Source organism: Nothoprocta perdicaria, unplaced genomic scaffold, assembly GCF_003342845.1.
Source record: "Nothoprocta perdicaria isolate Ctin4 unplaced genomic scaffold, notPer1 scaffold_114, whole genome shotgun sequence".
Lineage (NCBI taxonomy): Eukaryota > Metazoa > Chordata > Aves > Tinamiformes > Tinamidae > Nothoprocta > Nothoprocta perdicaria.
In genome coordinates, this window is record NW_020454250.1 from 1,218,465 (window position 1) to 1,232,284 (window position 13,820).

Here is a 13,820-nt window from a genome sequence, read left to right on the forward strand (position 1 = left end):
TAAAATGAGACATTTATCAGTAACAGAAAATACAAATTGGAGGCCATATCTTCTTTTCTCAGTAACTCATGATCCCACTAATCTTATGCCAAACTTATGCAGTATTTGGCTCATTGTACAGCTTTGCCAGTGCTGCGCTTACAGCTGACAGATTGCAATCAGAGTGCAAGCAGTGCTAGCATGCCCTAAAATCTGCCTTGCTCACAGAATCCTGTAGTGAGCAATCAGAATTCCTCTCCATCTGTGATTCTGATGGATGCTGTAAAATGGAACCCACCAATGTAATAAAAGAGAAAGTAAACTCCTCCTACTAGTCTTAATAAAAATCAACCCTTTCCTATCTTGTCTGCTATGATTGCACAGATTCTCTGTGGAAATAAAACAGTATTTTGACTAACAGTATTATGACATCATATAAATGTCTAGAAATAATCACGACTGCTATTGAGGGAAGAGAAAAATGGATTCTAAAGAAACTTTATGTTATTTGGAAATGTATCACTTTTACGGGAGTGCAGCACTATAGTTGTAGATGGAAATCAAAAACATGCAGCAGGTTTTGCATGTTCTGTATTTGTATCTTTGCTCCAAGTATGTATCAAATTAACTCTGAAACTGACTCAGAATAACAATAAATTTTCCTTATCATTCTGTGTGATACCTACTACCAAGCTGTATTACATATGTCTGATATGAAATTCACATTTAAAATTATGCATTGACATCAGTAGGAAAACCATGTGGAAACTGAGCACAAAATAGAGGTTGAATAGCTCTGTAATGTGAAGAACATTAAAAAGATGCAAATACACATTTCCAATAAAAAGAAAATCACAGTTTATTATCTGGAAATGTATGTATGCTATGCATGTTCATATTTTACAACTAGATTTACAAGCATTACATATGTTACATATGCAATCTTTCCAGACCAAGAATTCAGTCATTGACAACATGCATCAAAACATTATGAGGTTTAGTTATTGAGAGTTAAATGATAACATGTTATTCTTTTCATCTTTCAGATCTTGAGACATAAAGACAAAACTTCCCTGGTCCTATAATCAATTCTTCTATAGACCATCACAAATAGCTAAAATGCACAAGTACTTAGAGATGCCAAACAGCAGGAAAATCTGGGAATATGTTTACAGCATCCTAGTGATTTATTTGTATGGAGGCTGAGCTACACCCTGTCTCTGTTTACTTCCTTCAGCCTACAGTCAGGATGAAGACATCAGAATGGAAACCACATTTGAAATCCTTGTGAGTTGCCTTCACTAAGGTATCTCACAATACATTTTTATTCTCATATCTACACCTAAAAAGACCAGTCTCCAAAAAAAAAAAAAAAAATTAGCACTTTCATTTTAGTACAATTGTTTGAACATTGGTTTTTAATAGAATGTGGACATCCTAAGACACCCTAAGAGCTACAAGAGCTGACAGCATTGTACGTGCAACGAGTCTTGACATGCAGAAAGAACCTTTGCTGGCAAATAGATAATGCATAAAAGAGAGGCTGGTAGCTAGCTGTGAGCATATTAACTGGCTGTTACTCTCTCCTTTATTCTAAATGAGTTGTTTCAGATACCACGCAATACAAGAATTCAGGGCTGGAATGATCTATCTCCATTCACTTGTATCACTCCAAAAACCCTGCATTTCTTGGGAACAATACCAACCAATAAAAAGCAGAATAGCCAAGGCAGTTCTTGGCAGTCAAATCACGTCAGAGATAGTGATAATTCCAACTCTTGGAGAACTTGCCAGGAAAAAAAAAAAAAAGGCTGCAGTTATATATATATATATATATATATATATATATAAAAGACACAACCTGGCATTTCTATTTCTGACCTCTGTGAAAGGGAATACAGGGATTTTACAAAATAGTGCCTCAGTGACAGCACATTTTCTGCAAATCTTGGTTTTCATTAATTAGGTAGAAAACACTAAAACTGAGGCAAAAGAAAAAACATTCAGAACATTTGATATAAACTAGCATTTAGAAAACATAAATTTTTTAAGTAAATCAATGAATTATAAATCTTTCAAAAATTTGGGTGGGCCAATGTATATCACTTTTAAATTTCTTTATTAAATGTAATAGAATAAGTGCTGAACATCTTTAGTGTCCATATTCTAGCCTTTCAACAATGGATCTATATGTCAGTTCGACGGAAATTCTGTATTAACATAACTACAAAATCAAACTTTAGAGATGTAGGAATAAAATAAAACAAAACAAAATAAAACATAATAAAACAAAGTAAAATAAAATTTTATTGGTACAGAAGTCCAAAGTAGTCTAACCAATATTGGATCATTTACTCTGTTAAGTAACATTTGATTTTCTTCTGGATTTTGTATTGTTTTGAAAATAAAATCTTTGTTCTGTCTGATGAACAAATACAGCTTTTCCATGTCAACATCCATGTTCTGTCATAATCTCTGAGATGACGTAAGAATCCTTTTCTCAGTGATGACAAAATGGGCAACACCCTTGGCACTTCTTGGGATGACTCATCTACCTGATCATATTTTATGAGAGATTACATCTGAAAATATATTCAATATCTTACAATATTACATTTTAAAAAAAGATTTTGCACCGGATAGTATTTCATTTTCTGATTGAAAGTTTTCATTTTTACAAATGTATATTTTTATCTAGTTGCTGCAGTGGAGATAGATAATCTCTTTCTTCATAACCCCTTTCTCTCACACATGTTTCTATACTGGCACACAGTATAGTAGAAGTGTCAAAGCAACATTCTATTACTCTTAAAATGTGGCAATACCTGTGACATTTAAGACTGTTTTGTACTAGACATATCAAACTGAATTATTAAGAAAAGGAAACTTTCTGGCTTGAGATACAGCTCTCCAAAAACACATCTATCATGATTAAACCCATGCTAATGTTTAAAAGCATTTGACATGACACAGTGATGAAAATTGTGAAAGAAAGCATGTAAATATGAATTTCCTATTCAACATTTAAGTAACCCATTATGATCTGTCATACTATTAACTTACTGAGAGTAGTCTTGCAATAGATTTTTGAATCATGTCTTTCAATTCCTAATACTCCAGAATGCACAAGCATGCTCTGAAACATTGACATAATTTGATTCCACTCAACGTACATTTTCAGCACCTGAGGCAGTACATAGGAAACACATCCACTGAGACCTTCCCAAATATATTAGACACATCAAAACAAAACCTGCCCTCTTCAATACCTCCATCACATATATGCACCTCACCAAAGGTGAGAGTTAGATCAGGGAATTCTGCATTAACATGTCTCAGTCCTTGTTCTTATCTAGTTCTACAGAGAATAAAATACTATGCTTTTAAAGTAACGAGCATGCCTAAATCATAAGTAATAAACACAGAAAAAGATGGGGGAAGACACATACTTTGTCAGAGTAGAAGTTTTTCTGCATATATAACACAGGAGGGTGAAAAAGCTTGCTTTCTGTTACAGTACTCTAAGAATAACAACAGTAGTATAAATGTGAAACTGTCCCTTAGCCAGGGCTCAAAATTTAGAGCAGTCTGATTATTTTTTCCACTTCTGGAATAAAGCAAGCCAGGAAATACATGTAGATATTTCTAAAATGTTTCAAAAATAATGAACTATTCATTGTAGTTAGAATAAAAGCGTACATATCAGTATTTGAACATCAATCACCTTTTTCCCAGTTTCTATCTCTTAAATTCTTTTTCTGCTCAAACAGAATAAATCAGGACTCCGTAAAGCATAGAAATAGAATGATATATAAGATAAAGACAATTCATGAAAATCAAAACAAATTTACAAATTGAGCACAAGTGAGGCTTTTGAGGCCTCAGGGGGAAAGGAGAAGAAAAAAAAAAGGGGGTATAGGGAGGAAAAAAAAATCATGCCTCAAAATACATTTAAATTAAATGTAAAGCAGATGGTAAAAAATGATCATCTGTAAAGACACTTAAACATTTCCTAACATATCTTAAAAGGCTCCCTCAGCCCAATGCTGTGGTCACCTATAACCTGTCACCTGTGGTTAACCTGATTTCTTAGGTTTTTATACCCATTTATCTTTTTCTTTTCCCAGCTGACAAAAGAGCATTGATAGCATCTTACAGTCACAGTCAGTCTCTGTTGACTCCAAGCAGATTTGATATCTGATTCATCTAACAATTAATTGCTATGTACTTCTTTTTTACTTAGTTATTTACTTCCTTTTACTACAACAGTATGCTGCAGTGAGGATTTTTTACAGCTTTGCGTCATGAGCAAAGCTCTATCATATTCTTCTTGTGCCAGGTTCATCACTGTCATACAGACCTTCCAAAAGCACACAAAGAAACATGATCACCTTCAATCATAGCTCCATCTCAACTTTTCCATACTCACAGAAGCCTAAGCAGTGATTTATGTTTATACATATGTTTTATGTGAGAGCAAACAATCTCAAATAACAGGTCAGTAGTTGCAAAGAAAGAGATCATTCCTCATTCCTCAGAGACATCATTTCTCAGGCCTACACTGCACACAAAGAAACAAAAAAAAAGTTACATACATTCCAGGTTCAAGCTAAAAAGAATAAAAGACACCAAATGTACCTGACAACATGGAGGGCAAGAGCTCAGCATCCTCCACTATACTCCATTACATTTTAAGACACCCCTGGAGGCCCTAAGTTTTGAGGGAAACTTCACTCCTGAAAATTAAAACCAGACATCATCAAAAATGTTGCCATTGGCTCACAAAAACATTACTTCTTCACTGCAGGCATAGAAATTCCCCAGCCACAGGAACTAGCTAAAACTGTAAATGTTTTTTTTTTTTTTTTTTTCTCCTCATATTTATTTTTTGTCAACTAGACAAATGAGTAATTCTTGTTTGTTATGAAATTCTCTATCTGAATCTTCCAAACATGGCAAAATGAAAAGACTTGTACATAGAAAAGAAATAAAGGGACCAGTTGTATTCAAAATATGCAGCCTATCACTGCTGCATGAATATTCAGTTCATTGTTTCTAAAGCTTTTATTCAACATTTATGTAGGCAAAGCTCCCATTGATTCCCTAGGAGCGTTAGTTGAATAAAGACATTGAGATCCAGTGGTGGTTTTCATTGCTTTAAGAAGAAAATAATCTTAGTCTTTAGAAAGGCTCTGTATCAATTACAGCAGCCTTCATTAGGTGCTGGACACAGAGAAGGCATTAAAGTATCCATAATTCCATAATACTATCAAGATAACAAGATATCAGATATCTTGATATCTCTTATCTGTTTTATGACTTCTTTATGAAAACAAATGCTTTAGAATTCTGATGTACTCATAATACAATTTTTCACTCTTTGTTTTCTTTCAAAGGGGAAAAAAAAAAAACTTTTAGTAGGTTTAGGAGTTAAAATAGAGCTTTAAATTGTATCTTGTTAAAGGCATGAAAAGGTCATACAGTGTTCCTGATAGTCCAAATGACTTTTCACTGAAGTGAACGGGCGGAGTGATTTCACTCTGTTTAGAGCAGCATTGTATATGCTGAAAATATCAATATATTTCATTCTTTCATGAAAAAAAAAAAATCTCATTCCCCTGTTTCCCTGTTTAGTCCCTTGTCTAGGACCAAAAGGAGCAGAGCAGCATTAGCACACAAGCTATTACGGAGAGTATGTTTGCATTGTCACTTGAGAGAGAATCTGGGAAATTCAACCCTGAGGACGAGTATCTTGGATGTAACTATGACATTCCTCTACAAGTAAAACTGTAATAGTTTGTGATGCATTTTTATAACATGTATTTACAGTAGAATAATTTGATGGAAGAGGATAGCATCTCATGTAACTTTAGATGACTACTCTCATCATTGAGTACAGCTACCTACACCCGACCTAGTCATCTAGATTGCCAGACTAAATCACTAATGAGAAACAGGCACCTGTTACATAGTAGACATCTGTAGATAGTACTAATTATAATACAAATACATATAAAGATATATAAATCAGTTTTATAAATATAGACAGTCCATATAAATAAATAAATCGGCTGACATAGTATAGAATTACCTTTGTACGAGATAAACTACTTCTTTCAAGATCAGCTTGATCTTGAATGGAATGGAAGCAAATCTTTTTGCTTTCCATTGACTAAAAAGGGAGTCAATTAGTTCAGAAGGATGTAATTATTAAATTTTAGCACATGAATCCCAGCTTCTGTGCCTCTATAGAAACCCTCAGAGTTATCATATAGCTAAAAGTAAGGCATCTTTGTTAATTAATGAAGCAGCAAAAATTCAGGAACAAAGTCTCCCTTCTGCTGCTCCTATTAACTTCAAAGTAAATTGTCTTCCAGCTACTTATTAGCATTTTCTTACTAGTATCATATCACAAACAACATCACAGGAGCTTTATCACAATGCATCATGGTGAGGAAAAAAGCTTCTCTTTTTTCTCAATATTTTCAGATACTTACAGAATGCCCATGAATTTGAACAACGCCCATGTATTTGAACAAATGTAGTAGAGGACATTGGCAGCATAAAGCTGCAGGTGAATTACCTGAAGTGATGCAAGCTCCCCCTGTGGAACTCAGACTATGTACAGCATCATTCTTAGGCTGTAAAGGTCCCCTATGAATGTCAACTTCTTGCTGTCTTGTTCCCAAACCTCTCTTCTAGGCCTGCTCTAATGCTCACCACGTGCTTTCCTAGTGCAGTGTTTTGCTATGCTACTTGTAGCATTTGTGGTACCATGTTTTAACCACATGCTTTCTAAGATTTCAGGTTTTTTGATTAGAATTTTCCTTAGATGTATATTTTCACAGTAACCTAGAACAGGTCAACTAATTGAGATTACACCCAGCATAATTATTCCTCCTGCAACCGGGGATTTTTCATGCTAAGTTTTTAACATAATAGAAAGAAAAAAATAGTTTTTAATGTTTTGATTTTTTTTATGTTTCCAGAAAGAACTTATCTTTTGGAAAATTCTTCTCATTTGAATTTAAGGGTGGACACATAAAAGCCTGAAAAAGAGCATGATATATTTTAGCTGGTGGCTGAATAAAGAATGATATTAAGTAATAAGAATAAATTCAAATATCCCAACATGCTGTTTCTAATTTAATTTTCCCCCAAGACCACATATGTAAATATATTAATTGCTAAAAGATTGTTATAGAAAGAAACAAGCACTCTACCAGAAAGGAACAAGCAGTGGCTTATTCTTGAGCACTACCAAGTAATGAGATATACTTAATAAAAACTTAATTAGAACTACTACCCAGCTGGATAATTTTTTTAACCATATTTTTCTCTATCTTTTATGATTTAAAACCCTAGAGATAGGGTGTTTTTTTTTTTCAATAGTATATAAATAGGTATGATGTTTAAATAATAATGAGATAGTAACTAATTTAAATTTATTTAGAACAGAAGAAGTTTACAGGCTTCCAATCAGTTTTCAAATTATTGCATGTAAAATACTCCTTGGCAAGAACATGAAAAAAGTCAAGTTTAATAAAATCTAAAAAAAAAAAAAAAGGGGAGAGAGAAATCGAACAAATCCTCCTATTCATAAGTATTAGTCAGGGTGAGGAGTAACACTTTCAGATGTGGGAGGATAATTACAATCTTCCTTTAAAAAACACTGATCCATAATGTAAAATGTGTATGAAATGTGTATATACATAGAACACTAACAGAATATATATAAATGAGTAAACATACAAAATATTTGCAGAGTTAAAATTTATATTAGCAGGTTTGTTATTCTTGGCATTTGTTTAAAAAAAAAAAAAATTGCTTTCATAAAGTAAAACTATGTTCTTCATGATAGCATATTTTATCTCCTAAACCTCGTATATTTTCAAGTGAAAAGAGGTAAGTTTTATCACAATAGTGCTTATGTAATATATGTTAATATGCTAAAACACACAGATTTTTTTCATCTTTAATTTAAGGCCATGAGGAGACCCTAATTGTAAAGTTATAAATTATAATTTATAAATGTGTAGGCACATTTTAAATCAAACAATTATTAAATTTATCTACCAAAACAGTAAAAATTTTAGCACTTTGTTTTCTGCCCCTTTTTATCTCAATATCAAAAACTGAGCAGTTACCTAAGATCACGAAATTTTAACTCTATACTTCAGGAACCTTTTAAGTAAATTTAAGGTGTACATGTAGAGGTGCCTACACACATGATAGATTACAAATGTTGAAATTTCTTTTATCATGTAAACCCACCAATTGCCCAGTCCGCTCCAGGACACGGCTGGCTCTGAATCAGAGATTGCTTGGTTTCATCCCCCTACCTATGCTATCGCCACTATTGTTGACAGCAACTAAACATGACCAATATGAGAACAGAAATATTGCAGAGATCTCTGACTCACTCAGACAATAGAAATCTGTGAGATGGGATACTCTGCATTAAACCTGTCAGTGACAATGGAAGCGAGAGTATCTTCTTTTTGAGGGTCAAAAAAAAAAAAAAAAGAAAAAGAAAAAGTTGGTATTTGAAAGATGGATTTCTCCACCATTTTCTTGTTTGGGGACAGAGAGGTATATGTGAGAGGCAGAGATATGCTTTGTTTTTCCTGATTGAAGCTTACAGAAAATGCTGTTAAGTTTTGGCTGCTAAAATTCTTACAGAAAATAAAGTAGGAGGCAGTATAATGGCAAGTATATTGTATAAGATATATGAATATATCACATATTACAAGTATTTTGTGTGTGTTTTCTACTGCTGAATGGAACCATTCAGAACAAATACTAAACAAACATTTTATACATTATGTGTAGTACAAGTACATACTATTTGTGAGATATGTGTAACTGGATAAGAAAGATTAAAGTTTGTCTTTCTTCTCTGATCCACCTGGATATACATTTATAACTACTTAGACTACAAAAAAAGTAGGAAGGTCACAAATATGTTATTATTAAGGTGTGAGCAAGATAATGATGACTTTATAACTTTTGACTGGAAAATGGTACTTCAACTAAAACACAGTGAATTCTAGTGCACAATGCAAATGTTAATGCACAATGCAAATATTACCACTAGCTTGCATAACATATCTCAGGCACAACCTACAGCAATTTACTTATATATCTGACTCCTTGTTACTTTGAGATTGTGTCTACTTGCTTGTCACTACCCATCAATTTGATATCCATCAAAGCGACCAAATCTGCTCTGTCCATTCTGCTGACTGAGCCCAGGGACAAATTTGCTTACAGGAATTTGTATAGTGAGAACAATGGGATGCAAATTATGGATTATATTCAGTGTAATTGACCCAAGGACTTCATGCGAATTCTTGACCTTGAAAGAGTGAAATAAATTGTGATGTTTCTAACGATATTGATGTGCTGTCCTGTTAATGCAAGCTTTTGAAGTTCCAATACTAAAAGTATGCAAAATATAGTAGAGATGTCTTTAATATTTTATTCATCTAAATAATTGCACAGAGATTGCACAGCCTGGGCTCTGATGAGGTCTCAGTTGTTACCTCAGAGGGAATATAGATAATAACAAAGAAAAGACAAATATTAATGAGGCTAAAAAATTTAAGACATTTCTATTTTCTCTTCTCCTACGCTTCACATCAGCCACAGACTAACGGTAAAAGAATTACATTTTAATGTAAATTTTTCCTGAGGAATAACATTTTATTATAATGAATTTATTATAATAATTATCGAATAAAGAGTCTACAATTCTCTTCTGTACTAGTGATTAGTATCAGAATGAAATTCTAAAACAATTTTCTAAAGGAAGTTACAACTGTAAGTAATCTCTTCCCTGGCGATATTACTTGTACAATAACTTGCATCTGATAATATAATCAAGGTATGTGATCACTGAATCCTTTATATTAAAAGTCTCAGTACCATTACCCTTCATTCTCTGTCAGCTTCTGAAGAGGTATATTAGCATTAGGATTAAGTCCGAGAGATATAATAATAATAATAAACATTTCTGGGTTTATAAAACTTACAATCATTGTAGCACAAATACAAAGGTCTGAATTGAGAAAATAAAAGAGTATGTAAAAATATAAAGCTTTTCAAAGAGAAATAGGTATAAAGAAGTGAGAATTTACATGAAAAGACCCTAATTTGCTGCCTTTATTTCCACTGGCTGCCAAAATGAGCCTTAATAATTTTTAGTCACAGTTGAGTTAAAGTGTGTAGAGGGTTTAATTATGTTTTGTGCAACACTTCAATTTTACAGAGTATCAGAAAAAGGACTGCACCTATTAGAGTGCCAATTTCTGGCAAGTTCTCAAAGGCTGATTTAGTGACTTGCTGATTTACAGTGGTAGAGCCAGTTCTCAATAAAATAAAACTCTGTTAGCCCCAGCGAAAAAAACTTTACAGGAGTACCTACTTCGATCCTTCATTTAAAACTAACATTTGACCTTGTATACTTTCTTACTCTTGGCTATGTATTTCAAATGTATTTCAGCTGCTTTGGAAGTGTAATTGCTTCGGAGGAAGAAAGCATAAGAAACAGCTAACATGAAACAGCACTACAACAGAACTTTCAAAGGTACGAGTTTTCAGCAACAATTATTACATGTCTTGGTAGGAAATGTTATTCTTCAGGAAAAGAAACAAAACACAATCAAACAAAACAAAAAAAAAAGAAATAAACTTTTATATTCAAGATGATAGGACTGGTCATCTTCAAATAACTTAAGAACTTCACAGTCTTTTTACTTAAAGGAGGAATACTGCAGATCCTTTAAGATAATAATCCTAAATATATCAATTTTTGATTCAGAAAAAAAAATCAGAGGCTAGTAACATTTCCCTTGACACTTCAAGGTGAAATGTAAAGGTCTTTGTTATTTTCTTATTGGAAGTTTGTCTGAATAAAGGCAAAAAAAAAAGTCTGTAGCACTTGGTATTTTATAAAATCATAGTATTAGGAAGAAGGTAGATTAGAAAAAAATAAATATATCACTTTATTTTCATCAGTGACTTACAGTTTACAATCTAGCCACCAAAATTCACACAAGGGAACTGAACTTTACCAGTTCTTGCAGACATATTGAATATATTAATACTTACAGTAGGACCACATACTGAAAAGTAAACAAACTGCTCAAGAAGAAGGAAATAAAGTAAGCTGACGTGGGCATATAATGGCTGCTATATGTATCTGCCGTAATCAGATTATATGGCAAACAGTTCCTCCTGAGGTAATTTTATGAAACTTAACATAGTAGCTAATTCATAGCTTGAGACTTGATATGAATATTGTCATTTTAGAAACACACTAACCCTCCCCCTCGAATGTTCTCATCTAAAAAGAAAAGAGTATTTTTCTAGATTAATAGTAAAGGGAGAATTTTGCACTAGATGAGTCAAACTCATATAGTTTAGATGATGACACTTCATTAATTTAAATGTCCCCACATTTACCTGTCATTTAATTTACTGTTCACACATCAGTATCCTTGTCTGTAACATGGAAAGAATACTTATTTCCTCAACTCATATAGGTGTTTTGAAGTAGGAGTTAGAATTTATTCCAAAATAAAAATACTACAGATTTATTAATGCAGACTTCAATGTAAAAAAAAAAAAAAAAAAAAAAAAATCTATTAATTCAGGTTGTTTAATACTGTAATGAGGCTTGGCTTGTTTTTGAGCTGTATTTGAGAAAAAAAAAACCAGTAGTAATTGTATTTCATACCTGATTTGTTTTATCCTTCATAATTCTGTATTGGGAGGAATCTTGGTTCTTTCCTCAAATCATGTTTCCTAAATTGTAAGAGTGACCTCTAGTGCTTTATTGCTTTGTTGTGTGCCGCAAGTCTTTTTTGCAATGGTTTTAATATGCCTTCCTATAAGCGACTGATTTAGTTTTGTGCATAGTGCCAAATGCTATTAATGTGCAATTCAATTATCATGGTCTTGTGAAAATGGATGTATTCATAAACTGCACAATGCAGAATGATGAAGAGAATTAAAGCTGAGGCTGGTTTTCAGCTGAGTGTTTTACAAGAGGAACTTAGTATTCATGTTTAGGGCTACTCTCTGCACTTGAGCATCAAATGAGATATCATTACTGAATGACAGCACAAGATCATTTTGGTGCTGCAGTGTGAACGGCTGGCTCATGGGAGCATGTTTAGTTTACAAACCATCCATATGCAAAACCTTGGGCTATAGATCCACCCTGCACTTCAAACTTCCCTGTCATTGCTCGAATGTTTCCAGGGAGCTATCCTTGGCTGTCAGGCTATAAGGTTATTCCTGATCATTCCCACTCACTCTATCATTCCCTTTCTCCCTATATAGGCACTGTTTCTGTCTGTATAGGCAAAAATCCTATGTATAGGCAGAAATCTGTGGTGCACGGCTAGTGATTCAGCAGGAAAGGGAGAAAATGTTGCTCAGTTCAGGTTATGAGCTTCTGGCATTTAGGGAACTATTCTGCTGCATATACACAAATGAAATCCTCTCAGCTTACTAAAGCTGAAATGGGACAAGAATACCTCTGAATAATTCCTGGGTAAGAAAAACCTTGAAAATTAGTCTTTATAAGAGGGTTTTTTTCTTTTCCCCCCTCCAAGACAAAAATCCCTAGTGTAACTTAGCACTGAAACCAGAGATTTTAGTGTATACATCAGATTTGCCTCCTAGAGGGCACATTTTCTTAAACACACTAATCACTATCTTTATTTTCCCATACTACCCTACTGGCTAACTACGATTTACTCATTTTTTAAAAACTTTCTGCTAGAACTGATAGCATTCGCTTCTTTAGTCATGCATGAACATTATTCCCTAAGCAACTAATGCAGAGCCCATAAAGTCTCACTCTACACATATTACATTTGTACTGCTCTTGAACTGCACAGCAGTGTTCCTTAGAGTTATTTCAATGCCAGCTTATTTCAGAGATACAAATATCAACCTGCAAAAATTATAAATTGCTAAAAAACAAGCTGATGCAGTACACAATAGAAACTTGCCAGTAATTTCCTAGTGAGATGCAATACCTTGGAAAATGCAGCATTTACAGTAAAAAAAAATAAAAAAAGGAAAAAAGGGAAAAAAAAGAAAAAAAAAGAAATGACGCTAAACATGCAATTCTTTAGTAAAATGTTGCTTTCAGATAGCCCTGGAATACAAGCTTTATAAGCAATATGCTGTACATAGGCTCATAACAAAATTCTTCAGAGGGATTTTGGCACATTTGCAGCATAGTAACTTGCTGTTATGATTTTCAGACACTAAGCCTTTCTCAGAAGCGTAATATTTATTCTAAAGGCAGATAAAATATCCCAGAAGTTTTCAAAGCACTCCGGTTTGAGTTTTCAAACCATATGCCATACTTACATTTATTCCCTGCCACTCGTGTGCTCCAGCTATGAACAGCTATGAGAGCCAGCAGCTTCAGGAGGATTTCAGAGGCAGAATCCATGTTCACATTCGCAGAGGCACCCGAAAGAGACAGAGTATTAGGAAACAGCTGCTCTGCACTTCAGTCCTCTGCTCTCACCTCCTCTTTGCGCTACCTCTTGCTCCTTGCCGTGTTTCTCTGTGGCCACACACCTCAGTCGGAAGCCTTCCGCATCTCCTCACAGGCGCATGACCACCTCCACCTCTGCTGCTCGCCCTAACAGCAGCAATCCCTGAAGAGCAGCAGCGGGAACCTCTCCTTCGGTTTCAGAGCATCACTCGGGCTCAATTGCTCACCCAGCGGGTACGGCGCCGCTCGCTCCTCGCGTGTCCTGGACACCCCTGGCGGTGACAGGTAGGAAAAGGGAAGCTGAGATGAAAGCCAG

General features: G+C 34.2%; 1 protein-coding gene across 1 annotated transcript in view; it reads right to left on the reverse strand.

The window, feature by feature from the left end:
- LOC112959301 (contactin-associated protein-like 4) overlaps positions 1-13,527 on the reverse strand; it is a 221,809-nt gene extending 208,282 nt beyond the window's left edge. The window contains exon 1 of the mRNA XM_026053304.1: positions 13,372-13,527. Within this exon, the coding sequence (XP_025909089.1) occupies positions 13,372-13,456 (85 nt within the window). The 5' untranslated portion in view covers positions 13,457-13,527. The remainder of the gene's footprint in view (positions 1-13,371) is intronic.
- Between the last annotated feature and the right edge of the window lie 293 nt (positions 13,528-13,820).